The 27,482-nt window shown below is 40.8% G+C and overlaps 1 protein-coding gene across 1 annotated transcript in view; it reads left to right on the top strand.

Annotated features, from left to right (window-relative positions):
* The window catches only part of tyw1 (tRNA-yW synthesizing protein 1 homolog (S. cerevisiae)), a 58,783-nt gene extending 40,983 nt beyond the window's left edge, over positions 1-17,800 (top strand). Inside the window, exons 15-16 of the mRNA XM_042414294.1 lie at positions 8,014-8,181; positions 15,426-17,800. Coding sequence (XP_042270228.1) covers positions 8,014-8,181; positions 15,426-15,647 — 390 coding nt within the window. The 3' untranslated portion in view covers positions 15,648-17,800. The remainder of the gene's footprint in view (positions 1-8,013; positions 8,182-15,425) is intronic.
* Positions 17,801-27,482: the final 9,682 nt, after the last annotated feature.

Genomic DNA, 27,482 nt, shown 5'->3' on the forward strand with positions numbered 1-27,482 from the left:
TGAGAGAAGCAAAAGAACAAAAGCAGAGCAATCATCAATTCTCAGTGTTTTTCTTTTACTCTCGAGGGGACGAAGATGAAGAGCGATAAGCACACACACACACACACAAAACTTGCTATGAATGTCACATAAGCACCTCTGCAGTTGATTAACACAACCAACAACACTTAGAATCATCTGATTGCAAGTCATTTATCAATATCAGACAGTTTCTCTCCAGTGTAAAGATCTGCTGCTCCTCTTTTGTTTTACGTCATTGTGAAGTGAATCTCTGGAGTTTATTAGACAAAACAATTTTGAAGAGAAGAAAATCACTAAGTCACTATTTTTATATTTGTTCAATATCCAGATCTACACCAGGTAATGATTAATATCCCAGTCTTTATTAGACAAAAAATTGATATTGCAACATATCGCGATATTTCCACTTGCCGTAGTATCGTATACATCTTTTTTAAACATAGGACCGCTAAGAATAGATTAGCGCTACCTGAGCACCACTACCCTCCGCTGAACAGACTAGTGACGGTCAGATAGACGACAATTGTAGGTGACAACAAAGAAGAAATGCAAGCAAAATAAGCAGCTGCTGTCGGACTCCGTGTCTACACTGGAAACAGAGTCCACCAGAGCTTTGACAGTCACTAGAAGCACATTCATGACCTTTATGAAAGTTTCTGTGTCGTAGCCGAGCTAGCGGCTCTACTACAAGAGGCTCTCCAGTGTCAGTACGTAGCCCTACTGTTACCGTCGTCACTCGTCAACTTTTAATATCTTGTAAAGCTCAGCACAGTTAGTCGTGTGTTGTGTTTACTGCCACAGAAAAGGAATAAATCTTTGGTTTATGAGGCACCACGTCGCCTCTCTGCCGTCTCTTATCAGGTTTACTAACCTTGCCAGCAGCACAAACTGAAGCTACAGTTATCAGTGTTGTGATATTTATACTTGGCAACATTTCTTTTCTGTGAAACTAAGGTACAGTCAGTAAACTTTGTACATGATCAGACTTTCCTGCTCTTTGAAATAATGTTTTCTCTCTTCGTCAGTTACAGATTTCCTGATATATCGTTTATCGCCGAATTGTCGCGATACATCGTTACTATGGGACGAATATTGTTATAGCATCTTATCGTGATTTCATCCCTGATTCCCACCACTAATCTTAATAAACTGTATTAATTATTCATTTCCTCCTGTGAAAATCTCAGTAAAATCTTCCACCTTTATCCTGACAATCAATTATTTAAGTAGAGTCACCGACACAAGTAAAAGGTCATCATCAAGGTGACTCTTATCTCTTTCTCGTCTCTCGTTCCTAAATCATCTCCTCTGTCTCTCTCTCTCTCTTATCTCTCCGCCCTGCTGCCTACCAGCAGTATACGGTCATTTACCGAACAGATGAACCCCTCAGGCTGCCGAGCTTCGGGCAAGCTATCGACCTCGGCATCATGAGCCCAGTAATTAGTGCTTCCCGGGATAGCCTGGTGACAGTATGATAGAGCGAGCTGTTCTGTCATATCACCAGCTCTCAGATTAGTCCTCACTGCTGACTGATGGCATCAGGTCTGTGGAAGGGTTTAGTAGAAGTAATAATGTTTTATATTTACAGTATACTATATATCAGGAAGTAACCAAGATCTTCAAAGGCACAAGAGAATGATTAACATAATCAGGCAAACAACACAATAATGAAAAAAAGACGAGGACATTTTATTGTAGCCCCCAGTTTTCATGGTATTATTGCAAGTTGAGTGCGTTGTATCTTATTTTCTTTAATAAACAATACACTTAACAATTAGGAAAGTCACTCGTATAAATATGAATCTCATCTGGTAGGAGTTTAAGCTCAAATTTGAGGCAAAACTGCAAATTCAGCGACACCGTTAGTCTTAAGTCTAACTCTGGGAACAAAAGAGAGAGATTTTTTTGTTTTTGTGAAAGATGACACATTGGAAATTATGTACATAGAAGCTGAGTAAACTAAGTAGGAGAAGGGGCAATTAGATGCTTCTAAAATAATTAGTAAGATTTTTTTTTTTTTCTAATATCTCCTGGGAGCTGGTGCAGAAACGCTGACATGGAGTTATTGTAGTTAAAAGTCCTGCTGCTGCAGATGAAAGTGAGCTTTATAACTGTGGAATTACAATAATCATTTGTTGGGAAAATTAAAACATTTGAAAATACAACAATATCAAAAAGATTTAAGATCCTCAGGAGGGGTTTTTTTTGGGCATGGGAAGCTTATTTTCACCATGTTGTGTGTTTTTTTTTTCCTACTAACTCTACATTTGCACGGCTGACAAACAACATAAAGTGTCTTAGTGAGGTGTTAGGCCACCAGAGCCGCTTCAGTGCTACTTATTATAGATTCAATACGTCTCTGTAGCTCTGCTGAAAGGCTTGAACACCATTTAAATTCTCTTATTTGGTGTTTTAATGATGTGGTGGACGACGCTATCTAACGACCCAAAACACTCCCAATTAGGTCGACATCTGGTGACCGAGAGAGACATTTAGCCTATGATTCACATTATTTTCATACTCAAATTTGTACTCAAGCCATTCAGTGTGTACTCTCGCCCTGTGGAAGAGACCTTTCCTATCAGGATTCCCAACCAGGACCCCAACTACACCAGGAAAATGTCTCCCACCTATATGAAAGCTTCTGTACTTATGTTTTTCCACTCATTTATTCAGGTTTTTCCTTTAATTTGTCACCCATCAGTATATACAATAGGGTCCAAAAGTCTGAGACCACTCTCAGACCCCACTGTATATAGACATATGAGTGTTGCACATGCAGTGGATCAAGATTAAGTGTGGATCTGTAAGAATGATGTATTGCATTGGTGTGTGTGTATGTGTGGTGTCCACCGTCGCCAGCAGCAAGACCTTTGTTACTGACCCATTAATTATTAGTCCATCATCTTACGTGGCACAACACATTCTGCCCGCGCAATTTACCGCCGTTGTCCGATTGTTGTCCGACGTGTGATTTATCGTCCGACTGTTGCATCAATACCACTTACCTGCCACTGGTCTTCACTCACCCAGGAGGGAAATGGATTACAGAGAGAGAGAGAGAGAGAGAGAGAGAGAGAGAGAGAGAGAGAGAGAGAGCAAGGGCGTAAATGTAGCAAGATAAATTTGATCAAACGCACACAGCTGTGTGTTGCGGACAGTGAGGGGGGAGCTTGAGGATCAGCATTTATGATTTCCATTAAAGACGAGAGACATAAATTATTTGTGAAGGGCTCTCACTCTTCCCCCCCCCCACCACCCCGCCACACACACTCTCATAACTTCCTCAATGATACAGTACATTCATTCCCTCCATATACCTCAGACATCTTTTCCATCTCCTCCTATCGCTCTCTCCTCCGGCGTGGCCCATTCCTTGTGATTTATACTGAGTCCTGGGTAGCTGATCTTTATTCAGCGGGCCCTCCAGGCAAGGCTGATAACACCAAGGTCCCCCCCATCAATTCTGTCCAGCGTCCCAGCCCTGCTTCGCCCACAGCCGCACCCTTTCTCCCTCTCTCCAAACTCAATCCCTATAGATACAGTTCTGTTTGCATTAGTTTTCTTTTGTGGAGTAAATTCTCAAGCAGCCCCTAGAAAGAAAGACATATGTGGTTAAATTACTGAGGGAATGGCTGCAGTTTACAACCGGAGTCAAAGATCCCCTACGGCTGTTGAGTGGACAGGATCAAATTGATGTGAATGGCGCTCTTTAAACAGCCGGGCCAGCCGGAGAGAGAGAGAGAGATCAGTTTCAAGAATGTTTCTTGTGTAGTCTGCCACAGAGGTAAGCGAGTAAATACCCCAGAGGAAGAGTAAGTTTTCTGTTTCCTTGGACAAACCACTTATTTCATGGGTATAAATCCTCCTTATTAGTTTTAGGAGATTGGCCTCAGTCATCACATTGGTGGAATTTTGATGTCTTGACTGCTATGAAATGATGAAACATCTGGTATTTCATCTTTCCTGGGAATGTCATTTTTTTTTCACTGGTCATTACTGGTTAAGTTCCCAGAGTTCAGAATCATAGAGATTATTTGCTCAAGTCAGAATAGTGGTCAAGCAGAGACAGGAAGGCCATGTGGGCTTTTACATGAATATTTATACATGAATAATATGAAACTATTTTAACTATCAAAAAATACGGTAAATAAAAGATATGCAATGACAACTAAATCATAAAACATCATTAAACATCTTTGGTTTTAACTGATCTAGATTTCTATAATTTAGCACCACTAAATGTTAATGAAAAATCATTTTAAATTTGTAATGCATATTCAAATATTTAAAGACAGGAAACTGCGCTGTAAATCTGCTCAGTGTGTCTTCTTACCGACTGGCACAATCCTCTCCCAGTAATGATGGAGTGGGTTTCTCTGTGCAGTAGACATACTGTCCAATTACCAGAATATTTGAGCCAAGTTTAAACAAATCATTGTGACTAAAGATACTTATTCCTCAGGCGGGATCTATCACTAGTCTCACAGGTTATCACCAAAGCTTATTGTTTCATGTATCAACAGTAAAAAGGACTTTCTTAACATCATGAATAGATTCTTTTTTAAGCAAACACAAAGTTTTTGAAAGTATCTAGTAGGGATGTGCAGAGGGCCCAGTATTTGTATTTGTTGAGGCAGCAAAATTATCTGTATTTGCATTGGAACGCTGGAACAATAAGTGTTGTTCCTGAAGTGTTCCCTTGGGAGCACTTCTCGCATGTCAGTAGCTCAGCTTTATCTCCGGGAGTGATGTCCAAATAAGGAAATGTGCGTCATGCAGCAGGTGGATGTGACTCCCCTCGTTAAGACCTGCTGATAGACGTAACAGTGGAGTAAAAGACAGAGACTGAGATATGTGCGATGTAACTGACCTGCATGCTGGTATTTGAAGCAAATAATTTTAAAAATATTTCTATGAAACAAATATTCGTAAAAAACCCACTATTTGTGCTTTGCCGTATAACGTATTTGTATTCTGGCACACCCCTAGTATCTAGTCATCACAGGAATATGATACAATATGTGAGACTTAAAGCTGTACAGCAGGTGGTGATGATCAGTTGCTGGCAGGAACAATTGGCTCATGCATGTATCTTTACATTTACAGTACAAAACTTTTTGTTAACTGCTGTTTTTTAGCAAGTGTACAGTTACCAGAAAGACAGAATGTGAAAATGGCTTGATGCTTTACATACAAGCAACATGCTCGCTGTCATTTCCGTCCCCACAAATGTAGACACACGTAAACACACACACACACACACACACACACACATACACACACACAGACTCACATAAACACACACACAGATGGTTACTCTTGTTATTCCTCCATGAGTTACCTGGGTGAGGATCAGACAGCGTCCCTGGCCAACAGATCAGAGAATTACGGTAGCACAGCTGCTGCCTCGGCTCCACCACTACAGCATGCTGGCACACCGGGTGTGTGTGTGCACGTGCATGGGTGCGTGTGTATGTGTGTGTGTTATGGGAGGTGGAAAGGGTCATGGAGGACAAGACGCATGTACATAGCTCGTGTTTAGAGTATCACACGAGCGTATGTAATCACACGAGCGTATGTACATGCTTCTTGTCATCTGTGATCCTTTCCACCCACACAGTGCATGAAGATTAAACCTTTTTGTTGGAAATACACAGAGGTCCTTCATCAATCATTTGCTCAGCCTAAATAACAAACACTAGATTTCTCCCAAGCAGTACATAATGCAAAACGCAAACAGCATTACACATGAATGAATAAACTCTCACCCACAGGGACACTTCAGTTTGATTCTTACAAACGTGTTTACCTACTTGTGGTTCATTCTTGTACATTTTGTTGAATTTAAGAGTTCTTTGTAGCAACATTACCGGTGATATGCCCATTCAACAATTTGTTGTTGCAAATTGCCAGTGCACAGTACATTCCATATAGGAACATTTTTACTTGAAAAGGTGTAATTCAGAGTTTGAATCCAATCCAACTTTACAGTCTCTCTCATTACTGAACTGTCTGAAGATATAAATAAAATCTTGGAAAAGAGCTACTGCTGTGAAGCAGCTGCAGGAACCCTTTTCAGCTATTATATAGAGCTATTATTACAAAAAGGTGTGCCTGCAGCCTACATTTGATTAATTATTACTCTAAACACTCCTGAAATCTTAATTACTCCCCTGATCTCCTCTCCCTCTGAGCTGCTCTGCTCTCGTCCTCTCCTTTGCGCCCGGGTCTTAGGACTGAGAGGCTGATTGAGAGTTGACACCCACTGTAATATACAAGAAAAATAAAAAAATAAAGGAATACATCTTCTGCAGATTCTAGATCAGTTATACCTGTACCGTCAGGCTCCACCAGTGAGAGCGATTCATTAACAGAAAGGACAGTCCAGGTTTAACTGCTGATATGCACAAAAAATTGACCCATATGATTATTGAATCTAGTCCCTGTTTAAAAAGTAATCAATAATCTGATTCCTGATGCAGGTCTTGTATTAGAGTCTATGAGGCTGCTGCAGATTCCCTCAGTTTCAGTCGCCCTCCCCTCTCAGCCCCCCCTAACACCTCAGCCCAACTCTTCAATAGATTCTCTGCTACAGGAAGCTGTTGTTCTCCTCTCGTTCCCCCTCCCTCCCTCCCTCCCTCCCTCCTCTTCATCACTTATAACCACAGCACAGGTCTGCCGCTATTGATCTGGAAACAATCAGTGTCCAGCCTGCTGTTTTGATTGATTTTTGTGGATAAAACCAGATGGTTTTTCTTACGTTATTCCATTTTTCTCACCCGTTGACAGGAAAATTATATGTAAGCTCCCAAGTTTATCCATGATAATCAGCAGCTATGTATGGAGCCTTTTGTCAGTCACACTCTCCAGACTAACATATATATATATATATATAAAATAAAATAATCACCATTTCTGACCACTTGAGAGGCTTTAAGTGCGTTAAAGTACAAAATGACTTGCTGTCAATCACCAGACTAAACGTTGTGATGTCAGATGACCCCACAAATGTCCCCCAAACGTCCCCAAAATGTCCGATGACTCAGATATTTGTCCGTATGTTGGCGTGAACCTGCACATAGTCTCACTGGAATGAGTGAAATGATTCACGCGATTCAGTTTTTCCGCTGCACTTCTTCACTTTACCGCCGGAACAACAGGACAATGGAACTTTTTTATTTCAGGCACCTTGTAAACTTTTAAGATCGAATGCATCCAGCTGCCAAAACTGTATGCATGAACATACAAACCCCCATGATTAAATACACCCGTGACACACAGTGCATCTACACTAGTACGAGTCATGATGATATCAAATAGTAATCTAATATTTTAGATTGAATTCTAGATGTTGTACATTTATTTGAATACTTAAAAACATCACATGTTTATTGGTATCCGGGTATATGTTGGCAGATATCCAAAGAAATTGCTGTTCATAATTATTGCATTGAATCATGAATGTTTGATTATTATGTTTCTTGAATCAAGACTGCTACATCAGTGATGCATTTTTGTTATTTTAAATTTTAATAAAAAAAAACAAGTGCTGTTTATTACTGACTGTCACCATTGATACTAAAAGTTAATTGACAAAATCAGGCTAAAAAGTGTAAATTATCCTGCTTCAGCAGAAATATGTCACAATTATTGAACAGCCAGATCTAGAGGTTTCTTGAAAAAGTGTTTTATGTCAAAAATTGTGGTTATTTTTCTGTGCTAGGAAAAAAAAAAACACTCAAAAATCAAGTACAGGTCAGTGTGTCCTCACTTGTGTGTGTGTGGAGACTAAGACGCGATTTTCACCTTGTACTTGCTCTTTTGGTACTGTTTATTTATTTAATGTTTATTTCTACAGGGTAGAAATAGTATTTAGCATGAACCGCTGCCACATAACACAGCATTTCTAGCCTGAGCTAGTTTGCGACGGGCCTACACTGTAAAGTGCTCCTGTCTTTTATTTCTGATCGCGTACTCATGTGTTTCCAGGGAGTGACGTACTGCGGGGAAAGTTCTGCCAGCAGCCTGACGATGGCCAACGTCCCTTGGCACCAGGAAGTGGTCGCCTTCGTCCAGCAGCTGACTGACATGTTGCCTCAGTATGAGATCGCTTGCGAGCACGAGCACTCTAACTGCCTGCTCATCGCACACACCAAGGTAAGAACTCACCTGCAGCACATCTTACATCAGCAGCGTTAAATGTCGAACGCCGAGCCAACGAAGAACCGATTTTGCTTGAAAGTGACACACATGTAGTGATTGTGTTACGTTCAGGAGACAAACTTTTGAGTTATTTCATACTTTCAGGGCTCATATGTATGTTAGTTGTCTCTTTAGCTTGTTAATGTGTGTCAGAAATCTTACAACAGAACTCAATCAACAAAGAGTTTAAGTGTCAAACTTGTTTCAATGTATAATTAATTGTAAACTATACACACTATACAGTTTTCTGACACATAGGTGCAACTTAACTTCTCCTGCTGTGTTCTGCATAATAGAATTTCTAAGTTATCAGAAGACGCAGACAGCGGATAGTGCATAAACACCCCTTCACACATAGTAATGATGAATGTGCACCTGGTCATCACTGCACTTATTGTGATTCTTTATCAGTTCTCCTCAGACACAAACACGCAGATTCTTCATATCCGTTTTCTTTTTAAGTACCTTTCCCAGACAGCAACTTAAAGCAGCTTCCTAGTTATTTAAATTGTTGTTTTGGATTTTGTCTTGTTTTATTATTTATATAATGTACTCTCCTGTCTGCCTTCCTTTTAGAAATATGCAACCATCAGAGTGGTTTATTCTGGCAGAGGCTTACCCGCCCCTAGAACGCCAGGCAAATGTCCGTCAATAATTAATGGATGATTAATTGTGGTCTTGGCTCTTTCTGACAGAGCAGAAATTCACTCCAGCCAGCCGGGCACCCACACCTCCCTATCACACACACACACAGGAAACACACATATGCATAAAACATAAACACAGTGCACTCTTGATGTGTTATCTCACTTTATTTATGTGCCCCAAACTCTAAATCCTCATTTGTTTTTATGCCTCCGCGCCGGCGACAGCCGTGGTCGGAGGCGTTATGTTTTCCGGTCCGTCCCGTTCTCTCGTGAACGCGATATCTCAGGAACGCCTGGAGGGAATTTCTTCAAATTTGGTACAAACGTCCACTTGGACTCAAGAATGAACAGATTAGAATTTGCTGGTCAAAGGTCACTGTGACCTCACACAATACTTTTTTTTGGGCCATAACTCAAGAATTCATTCACAAATGTCTAATAGGATAAAATGATGGCATTTTATATCCAAAAGGTCAAAGGTCAACTTCACTGTCTGACTGCAAAAAACCCCTTTCTGGCCATTATTCAACACCATAACTCAGGAACGGAAGGGGAGATCGTGACCATATTTCACATTTGGTCAGATATTGAACTGGTGACACTTATCTTGGGTTCCCATCTTGAAACTGTGCTGCCGGGTTGAAGATGTGTGTGATGCTTCTTTGCTGCAACATCCATATCTGAAGCATCGTCTATCGTCATGGAAACAACTTCAGAATCAGCTTTATTGGCCGAACGTGAACACATACAAGGAAAATACACTTAATACATTTTATTGAATTCCTTCAGAGTCTTTGCTACAGATATTACATGAGTCCAGATGGATATAAACTGCAACTTTACTGGTTGTTGGAGGAATACAACCGCAAGGTGATATTTCCAGTTATTTACTGGAGCTTTGTTTTCATGGGACTGCCTACAGTATTATTTAGCTCTGTGGTGTCTGTAAACCCCTTTGTGGGCCCTCGATGCCTCGAGGAAGAGAGAAACATAAATACGAGAAACAGAGAAACAAAGGCTGCGATCAGTAGTGTCTTTCTGTCAGAACCAGGACGATGCTCAACTTCACAATGCAACTTTCTAAGAAACAAAAATGTCTCAGGAAACAGTTCAGTTGTGTCCTGCTTCTGTAATTTATTGGGTTTTTCCAGTTCAAACAAGATGTTTGCAGCACGTATCACAGGGAGGGAGTGCTAAAAAATGTTTATTCAAATTGTTTCAACATTTTTTAAACAGTTTTATTTCCATGTGTGACCTCACAGAAATGCACCGTCACATGTCACGTTGCTTCTTTTGTCTCTGAAATTGTAGGAAATTGCAGGTGTATAAAAAATCTGATGAGAATTTTCATTTTGCTTTTTGCTTTAGCTACAGTATATATTTTATTATTATTATTTATTAAATAGATGTATGTTGCATGTTGAAAATTTGACTTTGTGACCTTAACCGAGGCTTTTTGGATTAAGACGTGAGAGGAAAGTTGAAGTCATATTAATTTTATTGATGCCTACTGCACGATGACGATGATGATGATGATGATGATGATGATGAGGAGGAGGTCCTCCAGGTTGCAAACTTGGATGTAAAAACAGACTCCACACACACACACACACACACACACACACACACACACGCTCGCCTGAGACTAAAAGAGGTGTTAAAAAGTCGTTCACTTAATTCCTCTCCATTTTAACACACCAGCAAGGACCCAATCAATATTTCACCGAATTGATTTCCACCTTCCTCTCTTCATCGCCCTTCTCTCTCTCTCTCCTCTTGTTCCTCTACTTCCTCTGTTTCTGTCTCCCGTCTCACCAACACTAATCCCTCGGTCTATAACGGCGGCCATTTGTGCGCGACCGCTCCAGACACCTTAATTAATTTGCACCTCCTCGCCTACAACCGTCAGTATTTCTTAATATACTCTCGCGCACACACTCTTCTCCATCTCTCGCCACTTCCCGCTATCAGTCAAGCAGATTGCAGCATTAGTGCTCGATGCTCTGAAGCAGGATCTGTGTGACCAGAACGAGCACTCGTTGCACTCGCTGCGTCTTTTAGATGCTTTTTCAGGAAGAATCAGAGCAGCAGCTGAGCTTTCAAACACACGTACTGTACATCCAGTTATACTCGTTCCCCCACTGAGTGTTTGTTTCATATCCAAGTGTGAATCACATGCAGTCGAACAAGTTGGTGGGTGTTTGTCTTATCAGCTGAATGCATGTGTGTGTTTAGTGTTTAGTACAGGCAGAAAGTATCAAGGTTATTATTGTAAAGTGAAACTGAAGCAAAAATTATAATGAATAAAAACCTATTATTAAAAAATGACACTAATGCAGAAAATAATTAAAATTGACCATAGATTATTATCTTTAGATGTTGCTTGTCCTGATTATTTTGGCCAACCAAGATATTGATTACTTTTAACATGACATTTATATTATAAATGTACATATACATTATAATTGACAACTGTCCACTCGAAAGCTGTTTTATTCTATCAAGAATAGTTATAATCTTGTCTGGGAAGAGCATGCAGACAGAGTTTGAGGTTAAAATTAACCACCGCACACTGTAATGACTTTACTGTGACTTTATTAAGAGCCTGTAGCTTCCTCAGGTTCGCTCAGTACAACTGCTGAGTATGTGTGAGTTTATGGTTAATTCAAGTCTACAGATTTGACTTACAAGTCAAAATACTTGATTGTTGAGAACATTGGGAGGGAAAAACACAGCTGTAAAGCGTGAACAAACATCACTAACATGTATATGACAATATATATGTTAAGTTGAACTTGGGGCAGATGCATAGCTGCTAAAATAGAAAACAGACACACTCATGTAGAAAGTTTAATTGAGAATAAAATGAAAATCAAAGCTAGAACCTTGAGTGTGAGAGTCTCCCTGTGCTTTCATTGTAAATGTTAACATATGCATGCAGGTACACTGCTGTCTTTTGGCTGTCATCAATAATCAATAATCATTTGGGACCTGGAGACATTTTAAGGCTTCTCCTGGGAACAACGACTTCTGTATCCTGAATGTGTTTGTGTGCAAGAAGAGGATGTAGAAAGTGACGTCTACCAGGTTTTAATGTTAACTTACATAACGAGAGAGTTTAAAACGTATCACAGGAAAGCACATCAGGCTCATTTCGTGTGTGTGTGTGTGTGTGTGTGTGTGTGTGTGTGTGTGTGTGTGTGTGTGTGTGTGTGTGTGTGTGTGTGTGTGTCTTCCTGCTTACTTCACAGTCCTCAGAACTTCCAGTTCCAGTTGGACGATACCACTATTTGATGTAGTCCTTTAAAAGACATCAGAGCTCTGTGTGTGTGCATGTGTGTGTGTATGTGTGTGTGTGTGTGTGCGTACATGTACATGATCACTCTTTAGCAGTGAGTAGTGATAGATCCTCCCTGCACTGACACATCATCATCATTAGTTCCTTTTCAACCCCAGGGATTTTCCCATTGATAGGCATTCCTCTTTCTCTCTCTGCATCTTTGCCTCCCCCAACCTTTTCTCTCTTTCATCTCCCCCTCTTTCATCTCTCCTTCCCTCCCCCCACTCCTTTTTCCCCCCCTCTTATACCCCATCCTCTTCTATCCTCCTCTAGCCCCATTTCTCTGAGGACGGTGTAAATGAAAATGGCACCCTTAAGACACAAACCTCTCAGAGAAAGACCATCCCGGTCGCTGACAGATCAATGCTATTAGATCTGTTTGTGTGTTTTCAAACTGAAGTCATCCCTTATATTATATTTATTACTACAAGGAACAAAATGTCTTAACATCAGATACTTGAAATGCTCCTTTAGCATCCAGCTGGACCGGTGTACCTTTGACTGACAACCTCGCCGGCTGAGAGACACAATGTTGAACAAATTGTACAACATTGTTTTATCAATGTTAGCATTTAGCTCACAGATTCCCCCCTAGCACGTATGTAGACTCTTCATCTTGTTGCTTTTAAAAAGAGGATAGGACATCTAATTTACTAGAATAAACATACAATTTCAGGTGGTATGTGATGCTTGTTTTCTGTGAATGTATGTATGGAAGTACCGTACAGTTCAACGGCATGGCGCTCACACATGAAGCCGAAGCCTGTCCTCAATATCCTCAGTGATCCTCAAGCAAAGACACTGTTAGTAAAAACAACAGACTGTCTTGTTCTCTTCCCAGATAGCACAGCTTTGCTTTGTTGCTTAGAGACTGAAATTGTTTGCCGAGATGCCGGCTGAACAAATATCAGCTCTTCTCATTACCAGAAACATTAACTCCCAATAGGCGTAGCATTCCCCCCACCCCACCCCCACCCCCTCCTTTCTCAGGCCTCATTAGCAATGCAGCAGGTAGCTTTTCTCTAATGACTGAGGCAGGCGCTAAGCATCTGAAGGCTAGCTCTCGAAACACTTAATGCCGTTACTCCTTCAGTGATTCTCCAGCAGGAAGGTCTCACACTTGGAAAATAAGTGTCGGTTCTTCTTGAGTGCATTTTATGTCATTTTGAGTTGCTTTTTTAAGTGAGTCAGTGACGTAATGGTAGCTCCCTCCTGTTGTGTGAATTATAGTGGTGGAAGGAATTTAAAAAAAAAAGTCCCAGTGTGCTCACGGGTGTCTGGACAAAGCAGCCATGAACCTGAAATAGATTTTAAACGCTGAGGCTAAAAGCGCAACAGTCGTCCCCGGTGACAACCTACTAGCATGTAGTTATAGCTTATCAAAAACCTTCCAAAAATACCTAGAAGTGAGTTTACGTCATCTAGGACTATTTTAAAGATCAAACTTTGCTACTACTTCAGAGGAAAGATTGTATTGTTTGTAATACCTGCTTTGCTTGTTTCCTCTCAGTCACCTTTAACAGAACAACAAGGGAAACATGGTATCATATCAGCTGGAGAGCACTTTTTGCATGCTGGGAAAGCAAAGGTCATGCGCTCCTCACCCTCGGCGCCGGTTTGGGAAAACAAGCAGGATCAGAGAGGCGCAATGATGTCGGACTTTCAAACACAAAAGCTGCTCTCCCACATATAAACACACACGTACACACTTTTTGGCTCCTCACTCTCCTTCTGTCCATTTATCTCCCTCTTTTTTTTTTTTTTTTTTTTTTTTCTCTTTAGTGTGATGGATGGCGACTTGGGTGAGGGAGTAAGAAGCAGTGATTGATAAAAGGAGAGATGGGGGGAGAAGGGAGGAGGTGGAGGTTTTGAGTCCAAAGCCATTTAAAGAAAGGCTAAACAAACAAGCAAGTGGCTCATAGGGAGCAAGAAACTCTTTAATCATTGATGGTCTTTTTGGTCACATCTGTAAATTCTGAGTTGTTTAAATCGACAATTTGCAACACTCTCTCCATTTATCTGTCTCTCTGTATCCGAGCACATTATACCCATTTATATTAAATGTGCAGTAATCATCAAGTTGAAGATTATTTCAGTAGATATTTTATGTGCAGATCCTTCAAAAATTTGTCAGCTTACATGTAAATTATTCAGATATCAGGCTTTAAAATGATCATGATGTTTCAAAATACAGTCTTAACTAATTTTCTCATGATTTCAGAACAGCTTTACTTGTTGCATGACATTTGATGGCAATAACAGCGCTACTAGCTTCACAGATGCTAACGTTTAGGGCCATGTTTCACTGTTTGTGACATTTCATTGATCAAAAATGTATCAAAAGCAAGTCATTTGATTAATCAGCACTGAAAACAATTGTTAGTTAGTTGCAGCCCTCTACCTGCGGACCTCCAGCTGATGCAGATTTTGGAAAGTAAGGTGAACCGGTGAATAGGAGTAGCAATGGCATCTTCTATCTTGTGTTTCATTACTGGCACCTCCAGTTGGATTACTTATGGTTATTGATAGGGATGCACAATATTGGATTTTTTGCCGATATCCGATATGCAGATATTTCCAACACATTGTGGCCGATACCGATATATGCACATATTTTTTCCAGATGGCTGAGGAGACTATTATGCACGCAAGCATAGATTGTACTAAGTATGATCAAGAAGATCAAGGTGCTCTGGTTGGATCTACATGGAGGGCCGGGGCTAACGTTAGCTGAGAGGCTAGCGGAGCGTTAGCCGCAGCCAGCTAGCCTCTGCTAGCCTCCCAGCTAACGTTAGCCCCCGGTTATTCATGTGGATCCAACCAGAGCACCGAGCCCCGGTTTGTTATTCAAGTTAAAGTGGGAAGAAGCAGCAGGTCTGACGGACAGCTTGAGTGAAGTGGAGCCTGCAGAGGAAGCATCGGGACCGTCGAGGTGGAACAGTCCGTGGAGGGAAGCGCAGGCAGGCGGCGGAGGAGAAGGCCGCCTCATAATCGGCAGAAATGGCCGATGGCGATATTTCATTTTAGAGCTTTTATCAGCCGATACCGATGACGTGCCGATAATATCGTGCATCCCTAGTTATTGATAACACAATTTTCCTTGGTTTCTTTATTTAGGTTGTTAAATTGATATCATAACAACTGTTTTAGATAGATTTCAGAAAACACTGCCTCTCTCACTCTCCCCTCTATGTTGTCATGTGTGCTTTCAGTTCAAGGTGGACGGCGAGTGGTGGACATGGATCGACTACGATCGTTTCCAGGAGCTGGTCCAGGCTCACGAGGACAGCGGGGGAAAGCAGAGCTTCTCAGCCTTGGACTACATAGCCAAGACTCCCAGCTGGGCTCTGTTCGGAGCCAACGAGCAAGGTTTCGACCCCGCCGACACGCGCTACCAACGGCGCAACAAAACCAAAGACATCTCAGGATGCTGATGAATGAGAGAGGGAGAGGTAGGACGAGTAGAACAATCTGATCCGTGCTGATCTTTCTAGTTAGAAGGAAAGAGGGGTTGGATGCCCTAATTTTCCTGTAAGCTTACTCCCTCTTTTCTCTTCATTGAATTTTTAAATGTATTGGTTTGACCTCTAAGATCAACCCAGACTGCCAGAATCAATTCATTCACTTATTTCCTAGAAATTCCTCTTTACGTCGACTGTAAGTGCTTCTTTTGCTTTGTTTCTATACATAGATATTCCCTCTTTTGTTGAAGGAGTCATTATTATACTGTAAATGTTAATGGCTTTGATCTTTATAACCATCATTGGCAGCGCTTGGGAAGGTTTACATCGTTTAAGTCGGACCTGGCAGCGTCTTCATCACCGGCCTCGTTTCTGACGTGTTTTTTTTTTGAGAGGCGGCTGTACTGCACAGGACGTGATTAGCTGATGGGAAAAGCTCCTTTTACCTCTCCTCATGTCATCTGCGGGAGCCGCACATCTTCCCCAGACACCTTTACTCTTCCACCTACTCATTAGGACAGCGGTCGTATGTACTTTTGCACTGAGAGACTCGAGCAGCGAGATGAGAGCATCAAGGCTGCATCTCTACTGGGTGAAACTTGCTTTACAGCACAGGCTTTTTATTTGCTCCCTTTTGGTTTTTTTTTGAGTGTAACGGTTGAATTGCTGCACATTCCCAGCAGTGTGAGGTCTTGGTTTCTTTTACTTTCTTTTTTTAAGACTATTTTTTTTTAGCATTAATCCTTAGTGGGCAGCGAAGAGGCAAACAGGAAACATGGGGAGAGAGAGAGATGAGTATGACATGCAAGATATAAAATCTAGATTTCTGTAGTGCATTTAACATAATCTAGACAATATCAATCATTATAACACTAAATCTTACAGCTAAATTGACACATACCTAGATACAAAGATAAACCGTTAATGTACAGCACTTTAAAATGTTTAATTTAGCCACCATTCAGGACCAGGTGCGAGTCATCATGGGTGGTGATGTGGCTTCCATATGGGTCTAACTCATGTACACCTCCCCCCTCCCCAAGTCCAACGTGCCAGAACAAAGCCTTTACTGATGTGTGATTGAATCCAGATGTATAAATCAAGTCCATTTTAATTAGTTTTTTTTTTATTCGTATGTAAATCCAGATGTAAACAATTATTAAGTCAATTTTGATTTGTTTTGTAAGGTTTTTTTTGTTGTTGCAGTGTCTCCCTGTTGGGAGGAACGTCCAGAGCAGCAGGTGTGTGAATTTATCACTGTAATAAATGTTTTTGGAATAATCTGCTTTGTTATTTGTGGATTACATGTACAGCTCACACACACACACACACACACACACACACACACACACACACACACAGAGACACACAGGTGCATTAAGGCACATGTGGTAAACTGTATTTCTGGCAGGCGCTCTATTGTTATTACTGTTATTATTCATTTTTTCTCCCTTTATACTGGCAAATGGGAGGTTGACATTTTCAGACTACAATAGGTCTGGTCAAAGCTTGCTGGGCTGCACTTAGAGGCCAAAAGAAGAGCTTTAATTGAACAAGGATGGAGCCAGAGGTGAAGTTCACAAGTGGTACAACAGCCGACAGTTTGAAGCTAAGATTGAATTTGTTGCTGCTGTTGTAATTTAAACAAAAATGAAACGGCAAAAAAATAAGTAATAGTACTATTTGACACATTGTACTGAAGACTTACATTGCCTTTAATGTAATGTAAGATGTATACAATTATACAGTAACACCTGAGCATATCTACAGATACAGATTGTGACTCATTGAGTTTTCTTAAATTATGATACTTTAGATTTTAGTGATGTGAGCTTACACAAAGCATGATAGAGAACTCGCTCTTTATTGGGCGACCCCACAGATGATTGAGGCTGCCGTGTGTGAAGTCGTGTAACTATGAATATGTATCAGGCGATGCACTGTTTGTATTATGAGTAAACAAGGATGAGGGGGGAAAAAATGGATAAAACTCATCCTCCGACTGCTGAGCTGTGCTGTGTGGCTCCCAGGAGCAACAATGTGTAACAATGACTGTGAAGCAAGAAATTGCCAAAAAAAATTAGCATGAAAACCGTCCTTGAATAAATAAAGGTTATTTCATTACATTTCCAGCTGTGTTTGTTTCACTATACACGTCCCAGCTTGTGTCATGAGATAAATGACACGAGCAGATCGCACGTCTAAGGAGAGAAAACCTACCTGGAGATGGTGAAAGGTCACGGGGAGGGAGGGGGGGTGCAGAGGTGTGCATACTATTACATTTTTACATCTCTTTTTACGTCCATCCCATTCTTCTGGACGCAATATCTCAGAAACCCTTTGAGGGAATTTCTTCAAATTTGGCATAAATGTCCAGTTGGACTGAATGAACTGTTTAGAATTTGGTGGTCAAAGGTCAAAGGTGACTGTGACCTCACAAAACACATTTTTAGCCATAACTCAAGAATTCATACGCTAATTATGACAAAGTTTCACACAAATGTCTAACAGGATAAAATGGTGAAGTGATGACATTTTATATCCGAAAGGTCAAAGGTCAGCTTCACTGTGACATCATAATGTTCTGCAAAAACACTTTTCTGGCTGTTATTCAACACCATAACTCAGGAACAGAAGAGGATTTGGTTGGATATTGAACTGGTGACACTAATCTTGGTTTCCCACCTTGAAACTTTGGTGATTGTTTAGATCCTCCGTGCTGCCGGGTTGAAGATGTGTGTGAAGCGTCCACGTTTTAGAATTTGTAGCTTCTTTGCAGCAACATCCATATCTGAAGCTTCGTCTACTGTCATGAATACAACTTTGTGTTCTATCAGAATCAGCTTTATTGACCAAACACATACAAGGAAAATACACTTAATACCTTTTATTAAATTCCTTCAAAGTCTTCACTACAAATATTATATGAGTCTGGATGTAAACTGCAACTTGACTGGTTGACAGACTCATACAACTGTGAGGTGGTATTTCTAGTTATGAATATGAAAACAGTTTGTTTGGTCTTCTGCCTCCTTAGACTTTAAGGTCACATTTAAAAAACATGATGTTTCAGTAGTCACCTAAAACTATGGTTGTTAATTCAATGGATAGTCACTCTTCTATATAATATATATACAAATACACAGTACTGTGGGTTTAGGCACTTTAGATGTTGTTATCCATAATGCAGTACCATCAGGGAGGCCTCTGATTGGTCCCAAATTCATTCTGCAGCATGACAACCAGCCCAAACATACAGCTGGAGTCATAATGAACTATATTGAGCGGCAAGAAGGAAAAATGAGTCCTGCAACAGATGGTATGTCCCCCAAAAGAGTCCTGATCTCAACTTCGAGTAAGTCTGGGATTACATGAAGAGACAGAAGCAGCTGAGACGCTTAAAATCCACAGAAGGACTGTGACAACTTCTGCAAGATTCAGGAACAACTGAAAGTTCCTCGAAAAACTGCGAGCAGGTGTACCGAGGAGGAACTGCTGCTGTTTTAAAGGCAAAGCGTGCTCACAGCGAGTATTGATTTCATTTAGGTTTCTTCTGTTCACTGAACTTTCTCATCTGGAGCTCCTTCCAGCACATCGAGGAGTCTCTGCAGCAGGTTTTTAGGAACCACTGAGATTGGAAGAGCGAGGCCCTGGACACGTTTCACGTTCAGCTAATTTTCCTGGACTATGTCTAGCCACCAAAAGGAAAAAGAAAATTAGGTGATTTGAACATGTTTATTTTGTGGAGTATTTATTCCAAATATTGGTTTTGGATTGCATCACAATGACCACAAATTGGAAATCCTTCTTTCTCTAAGATGTGAGCTTTTCAGAGACTAAACATGAAAAGGTTTATTTTAGCTAAACCACAATGGATGTATTATCCAAAATGGGTTTAGAGGGTACTCATGAGCTTAAGAATTTGGAGAATTCCCAGAAAGGACTAAAATCTTAAAGTATCAAAATGAAAAGTTATAGATTTAATCCTTTCACCTGACGATAACTATGTATTTTGTTGTCAGCAAAGTATATATCGATGGCCGAAGAGCAAAACCTCCTCTCTGAAAAATGCACTTCTTTTGTTGTTTTCTCCCAGAATGCTATTTGTTAAGGATACTCTTAATATATTATGTGTTAACAATACAGACTAGATATTAGTACCTAGCAAAGTGCAGATAGGAGGTTTTTCCCCACTTTACCTGGATCATTTTGCAGACAGGAGCTTTTGCACTTGGTGCAAGTTGGAAGAGGTTCAACAAAACGATGCTCTAAATTAAGTTAATAATTCAAATTAAATTAAAAATAAAATTAAGTTTGTTTTCAGGTAAAAAGATGGGCCAGTGTAGTGAATGTTATATGTGACTTTTCTATCCCAACGAAGGGTGGGATTATCTTGCAGACAGACTGAATATGAGCAGCCTTCCTTGTTCTCATCATCCAAAGTGAAATCCGCCAATCAGAAAATTCTGCAGATAGGAGGTTTTGCACTTTGGCCATCGATATATTGAATAGTATTGTATTAAGTTACACTTGAAAATGTGAAACTACCTTTTAAGATATACAGTTGCGACACAGTTTCAGGAAATCATCTTGGTTTTACATGTACATGGACATGTGTTTTCTTAAATGTTAATATGGGACTTTGGGATTTAAAATATGTTTTAGTCGTCTCCACATTTGTTAGATAACTTCAGTAGATTTGGAAACCCTCGCTGACATCGTGTCCCATATTAAACCCTCAACCTGACGTATTGATATTCCAGTTAAATTGTTCAGAGAAGTGATGCTTCTTCTCTTTGCCCTGAATGTGTCCCAGATTATATGAAACCAGCCTGTATTCAGCCACTGCAGAAATGCTTCTGTCATGGACTCATGGTTTTTGGACTCTTTGTGTTTTTTGTTCTTTTTGGGTTCCTGTGTTCAGTCTGTGTGTCTGTTTAACTCCAGTTCTTCTTTATGGTTATTGAGCTTGTTAAGTTTTATGTCACAGAATGTCTCTTGGTTGCTATTTCTCCTCCGTTCCACCAGAGACCTCAGCCTTTTCTCCCTGTTATGTTATTTGTCTAAAAGACTTTCTGGCATGATATTAAGTTGCCTTTATTTGTCAGTCTGTCTTTGTGTTTTATTTCAGTCTGTACTCACACAGCTTACTCACAGTCTTAGTTATTAAGAGGTTTTTGTTTGCTCTGTGTTTCCCTTCTCTGTTCCTGCACTCCTCCCCTGCCGGTTTTCCCTCCACACTTGCCCTGCATCGAGCTCGTTAGTCCTGCCCTGCTCTCAGTGTTTTTTCTTCCCCAGCCTGCCCTTCCCTTCACACCTGCCCTCTTATCAGCCTCGTTAGTCCTGCCCTGCTCCCTGTGTTCCCCCCCAGCCGATCGGCTCCCTGCCTGCTCTCCTGTTCCACCTGCACCTCATCCCCTCGTCAGATTAGTTTGTATTGAAGTCCTGGTTCTCAGTTCGGTTTTGTTGGATCGATTTTTCAGTTTGTTCTGTGTTATTCTATCCTGTTAGTGCTGAGCTGCCAGTTTTGCTTTGTTTGCACACTTGTGGAATAAAAGATATACTTCAGTTCCTGTGCCTGCTGTTCTCTGCGCTCGGGTCCACTTGTCCGACAAAAATAACAGGATCTGCTTTTGGAATAACTTGTGGAGGTGTGCGTTTTTCTATAAAGAAAAAAATCAATCTGGATTCCAGAGGCTACACTGAAACCGTTGCTTCAAAAGACCCATTGATGGCTGCACATTCTGGATATTGCTCAATAAACTAAAGAAGTGGGTGGGGATTACTGGAACAGCCCTGGACTGGTCTTAATCCTTTCTGTCAAACAGAAAAATTCATGTTTCAACTGATTCATTCACATCTTTAACTGCAACATGTTTAACACCTTCAAGGATCAACTCTTGGACCAGTTCTGTATATCAATCAATCAATCAAACTTCATTTATATAGCACTTTTCAAACAACTCAGTGCTTCATAAGCGACTGACAAAACATGGGATGTTAAAAATAGATTTAGAGACGAATACACAAAGTTCAAAATATCTTTATTGTCCTTTACAGGAAAATTGGTTTGCAGTCAGAATATACAAAATGCACACAAACACACAAAACACTGATGGACAACAACAAACAACAGGACGTAGTGGGCAGAGTGAAGAAGTCAAGTAAGCAGTCTGTGCATATAAGCAATCTCCAGACAACAGTAAAATACTATCTACCATTTAAGAATTGAATGGCAGCAGGTACAAAGGAAACCTTCTATCTCTTGGTCCTCATAGTGGGCACCCTAATATCATGCTAGGAAGTCTTTTAGACAAACAACTCAAATCAGCCTTCTCCTGTCTTAACATAACAGGGAGGAAGTAGCCTTTCTGAACACCTGCCTACAGCCTAGCAAGCAACAATTCAGAACATTAAAACTGATTCAATAAAAAAAGAGAGTCATCATCTCAGAGGAGACATTAAAAGAACATTTTCCTCAAGAGGAAAAGTCGTTGTTGGACCTTTTTTGTCGTGGAAGCAACATGAGATTCGAAACACAGTTTGTCAAGAACAATGCCCAGATATAAATAACTGTCCACCAGCTCAATATCAGCATCTTTGATTAGGAGGAGTCTATCCAAAGCTGATTATCATGTCTTTTGTTTTAGACACATTTAGTTGGAGAAAGGACTCATCACACCAAGATACAATATCATTAATCACTGGTCCGTGATGTTGCTCCTCCCTTTCAAGAAGACTTACAGAATCATCGTGTGTGGTGTCATTGGTGTACGAGATATAGAGCAGTATAGAGAAACAGCAGCCTTGGAAAGAACCAGTGGAAGAGTGCAGAGTGATTGGAAAAAGCCATTTACCCTCACACACTGGGACCTATCAGTCAAGAAGTCCAGTACCCAGCCAACTAGATTAAAATCCAGTTTAAAAAGATGAATTAGCTTTTCTGCTGACAGATGCGGCTGGATAGTGTTAAAAGCCGAAGAGAAGAATCTATAAACAACAGCCTGGCGTGAGCTTTAGTCCCCTCAAGGTGGCGATATAGAAAATGTAGTAGTGTGATAATAGCGTCCTCCTCACCTCTGCCAGACCTGTATACAGATTGCAGGAGATGAAGGGATTTCTCTACATTTTAATGAGCTTCTCTCGTGTCTTCATAATTAAAGATGTCAGCTCTCCTGGCCTGAAGTCATTTAATGTCGCAGGGGTTTTAGTCTCAGCAACTGGGACAATTGTGGAATGTTTCCATAATTTAGGGACCCTCTGTTGCTGAAGAGATAGTGTAAAAATAAAAGATGCGCTGTTTAGCCCAGGTTTTAAGGACCTGGCTGCAGATATTATCAGGCCCAGGACTCCTACTAGACTCGGTGGAGTCTGAAGTGTTTTTCCACACTTCTGATATGAACAGCCAAAGCTTGAGGAGCTCTAGTGTTGTCCTTTAATGCATTCAGTGTATCAGTGAAGTCACGATTATCAAATCTAAAGTAAAGAGCGTTTAACTCATCAGCCGACTGTTATCTGAATTAAAACCAGTCAAGGTAATCTTCCTATCGCCTGACCCAGTCATAGATTTCATATCGCTCCAGGCTGCCCAGTTTAATCTCTGTACCTGAGTTTAGGCTTTTTGATTTATGACCTGATCTCCGTCTTTGTTTCCTTAACTTTAATAACATTATAAGTCTTATAACCCTCATTAAAAACGTTTTTCCTTTTAAAAATCATACCCTTAAGGGCTGATAAGTCCCGTGGCTTGTTGTTATGGAAAATCATGACAACATTGTCTCTAGGAAAAGAGATGTAGCTACACACAGCGTCCGTTAAATGCTTGAGCTGCAGCTCAGATTCAGACTGTGCAGAACTCTGCTGCCAGGCTCATAACTGAGACCGAGGATATTTCTCTCAACACCCCCAGTTTTAGCCTCCTTATACTCATTACTGACTTATTTTAGAATCATTTTAAAATCCTACTCATTATGTAGAAGGATTTATACGATCAGGGCCGGAGTACATCAGTTAACTTTTAACTCCTTCTTAGATCTACTGGGTTTAGATCAGTCTTACATTTAATATTCAGTCTGCTGTGTTGTTTGTTGTTCTGTTCACAGCAGAATAATGAATATAAGTGCATATGATTCAAAATGATTGTAGTCCAGTGACTGATGTCTGCACTGTTTGTAATGTTCCAGTGCTATCGCGGTTTAGGCTCATTTAACTGATGCATTCAGTGTAAATCACCGAGCGCTTCAGCTAAACGGTTGAAATATAGAAATGATAAATAGGTTCAGTGGTGCTTTTCAATGCATTGATCACCTCAGCGCTATATACGCTAATAGCAGTTAGAAACATTTATCTGATGTTACGGTGGAGCCTGTTATCTTTTTGCAGCAGCACTAGCGTAACGTCTGACAAGATCATTTATGGTTATACAGTAGCGTTCATTATCATTCAGTCTTTTAAACCTTGTCCGTTTAAGCCTGGTTGAGATCAAGCGTTTTCTCTATAAATGAGGCCATTGAACAGACAATTAGAATTGAAGTAAAACATATCTCATACATTACAGTGTAACAGAATACAGCCTCAAAACCCAAATGTGTTTGTCTGGGTGCTGACCGCAGTCCCCAACGTTGTAAGATTAATTTTTGAATGAGGAATTTGTTTTAATTGTCAGCAGTCCACCCTCAACACCAGAGAGCAATTATTAATAACTGAGACCAACTTGAACAGAAAAGATTACAGTAATTGCTTTTTTTTTTTTTTTTTTTACAGAGCGCACATGCTTCACAGGAGGGCTGAGAGAGGAACAGAAAGGAATACGCGGATTTTATTGTCCTCAGGTAATTTCAGTTGCTCCTTTTTGAACAAATATTTATCACAGTCCATTTGCTGGAGGCTGAGTTTTTCAAATTTTTATAATCCCACACCTCAAGAACTGGGTCCCAATCCCCAAACACGCTTAATAAGCATTTAGTTAAAACATATGTGAGGCTCAATAAAACACACACACACACACCTGGCTGTGCCAAAACAGTGACAGATGGAGCGTTAAATGGCTTCAGTTTGTCCAAAATGCTTTGTACTGCCGTGTAAGATGCCATTTGAAAGTAAGGACCCAGTACAAAGGAGATTTTTTTTTGGCATTTAAAGAATGAAATCTATTTATTTTCTACTATATTTCCAGTGAAGTTTAGAGTCCAAGATCTCTCTCTGGAGGCCTACAGAATACGAGGGAGAAAAGATATTTTTTTATTATTAACAGGTTATCCATTAAGACTTGAACGTGTGCCCACAAACCTAATATTCTCACAGGTTGATACGTTCGCTGAGCAGAGGTCAGCTCGGCCGTTTGTTATAAGAACAGCAGGGCGTCTACTGAGCTCACGGCCACTGCAGAGACTGTTGAAATAGCTGTAGATGTTGATGTTTTCCCCTACTTTTGTCCCAGAGGCTTTCTCATCCATTTTTTAAGCCGCTGCTGGTGGCGTGTACAAGCTCAGAGGCAGTCTGTGATGTAAACACTCTGTGTGTAAGTCCATGTGTCACGTTGCCTGTCAGCTTCTGCTCAACGCTCGGACTCAAACTCAAGGGTATGTGAGGGTGATAATGGATCTTGCAGATGGCTGTAAATGTGTTGGGGGGGATGTTATCTGTGACTTTATGTTTGTCAGATAGAGAAAGAGGGAGAAAAAAAAAAAAAAAGTCTGTTCGCCTCAGGGGACTGTGTTCACAGACTGTTCTGCAGCACCACCAGCTCAAACCATTACTCTTTGCCCCTGCTTCCCCCCCCAGCATCTACTGTTTACAATTGTGTATTCATGTGTGCATCTGCGTGTATGTTTATGTGTGTCCTGCTTGGAGGCCAGATGTCCAAAGAATCTGGCCTCCGAGCAGTCCCGCAGCCCTCAGCTCATCCTGCCTGCCTCCATCTGTAGTCCAGCACCCCTCTTGGATGATGAGGGTTGTCGCCATAACCTGCTCCTGCACCCGGTAGGCCGAGGTTTTGACAGAATCGCTGTCAGCAAATAGCTAATTGTGTATTTCATACTGTATATATGCTAAACTTGTATTGTTTATTGACTTTCTATGGGATCGTATTGTGAATATAGGATCATATCTTACAAAATACTTCAAATAGATTATGTCCAATTATTTAAAAACGAATAAATTATTGCTTTTATTTTTCAAAATGTGTTTACAGTTCTCTCTGATATAAATGTAGCGGCTGGAAACAAGATAAATTTGATTATTTCTTATGTAACTTTGATTGATTACGTTGTAATTCTACATTCACTTGTGATTTATTTCAGTTTCGAAAGAATAATCTTTTTAGAATCCAGAAATGTATTTAAGTCACCCACTGCCAACCGGTTTGTGCTGAGTGGGACTTCAAATGAGATCTAAAAAAAAAAAAAGTGAGGCAGGCGTCCTCTTAATGCAAAATCACAGCGGGTGCCAAACTGGATGCAGGGTCGACGATGTGTGTCTGGGTGCACATCCTTTCTATTTGGTCCGCACCTGTGTGAGTCGGCGCTCGCTCTTGTGTTCAGATGCCGATGTGAGTTTGTATCTGCGGTTCAACATGTCTGAAAAGGATGACCTACAAACTGGATGAACTGCCTGCACCCGCCTGTGTGCCTGAATCGATGTGTGTGGCTTTGCTTCTCTGAACATGAAAGCATTCAGACGTGCAGGGATGAGCTCGCCGGCACTCTGTCAAAGCAGCAGATTCGAGGGGAACAGGAGCCAAATGTTGAGCTGCCCTCTGCCAGAGAGGAAATTGTTGGAAATGACATCAACAGCCCAAAACAAATTAAGATCTAATGGATGCCCCTGTGTAGAGTCACAGTGCAAAAAACACAGATTTATTGATCATTATTATATTGGACATGTTACAAATTGCATATATAAGTTGTCAAAATAAACATGGATGTAGTAGATGTTGCACTGTTTTATTCTATCCTCATTGTTAAAAGCTGAATTTTACAACCTCAACATGCATCTGGAAAAATTATATACTATATTACATTACATTACATTACAATATATCAGCCCCTAGATAACACCGAGAATGAACTGGGTCTGTATTCTTGGCAGGAAGTGAAGCATTTGCAAGCACTGATCCTCTTTGTGACCTTCATGGATAAGATCTGAAGATACAGCCGGGGGGCAGGTGGGTGTCTGGTTTGGGAACCTCATATTCACTTCTTTGCTCTTTGCAGATGATGTGGTTCTGTTGGCTTTATCAAACTGTGACCTCCAGCACACGTTGGGGCTGTTTGCAGCTGAGTGTGAAGCTGGAATAAGAGTCGCTCCCTCCAGGCTGGGAGTAAGTTGATGCCCAAAGTGAATGGGTTCAAGAATCTTGGGGTCTTGGTCACAAGAGGGCTAAAATGTAGTGTGAGGCCACCAGGCAGATTGGTGGGGCATCAGCAGTGATGTGGGTGTTCCACCAGACTGGTGAAGAGGGAGCTGAGCCTGAAGGCAAAGCTCACAATTTACCAGTCGATCTACGTTCCTATGGTCATGAACTTCGGGTAATGACCAAAAGAATAAGATCGCAGTTATAAGTGGCCGAAAAGAGTTTCCTCCATAGGGTTACTGGGCCTTAAAGATAAAGATAAGGTGCTCAAATGTAGGGAGAGAGCTCGAAGTAGTCACCACACAGCCTGAAGTGTGCTTTGCATCAAAAGGACTCAATTGAGGTATTCGGGCATCTGATATAGATTCCTTATGGGCGCCTCCCTTTGTAGGTTTTCCAGGAGACCCCAGTTTAAACTCAGAACATACTGGAGAGATTATATATTTCATCTGGAA

The sequence above is a fragment of the Thunnus maccoyii genome, chromosome 6 (assembly GCF_910596095.1).
Source record: "Thunnus maccoyii chromosome 6, fThuMac1.1, whole genome shotgun sequence".
Taxonomy (NCBI): Eukaryota; Metazoa; Chordata; class Actinopteri; order Scombriformes; family Scombridae; genus Thunnus; species Thunnus maccoyii.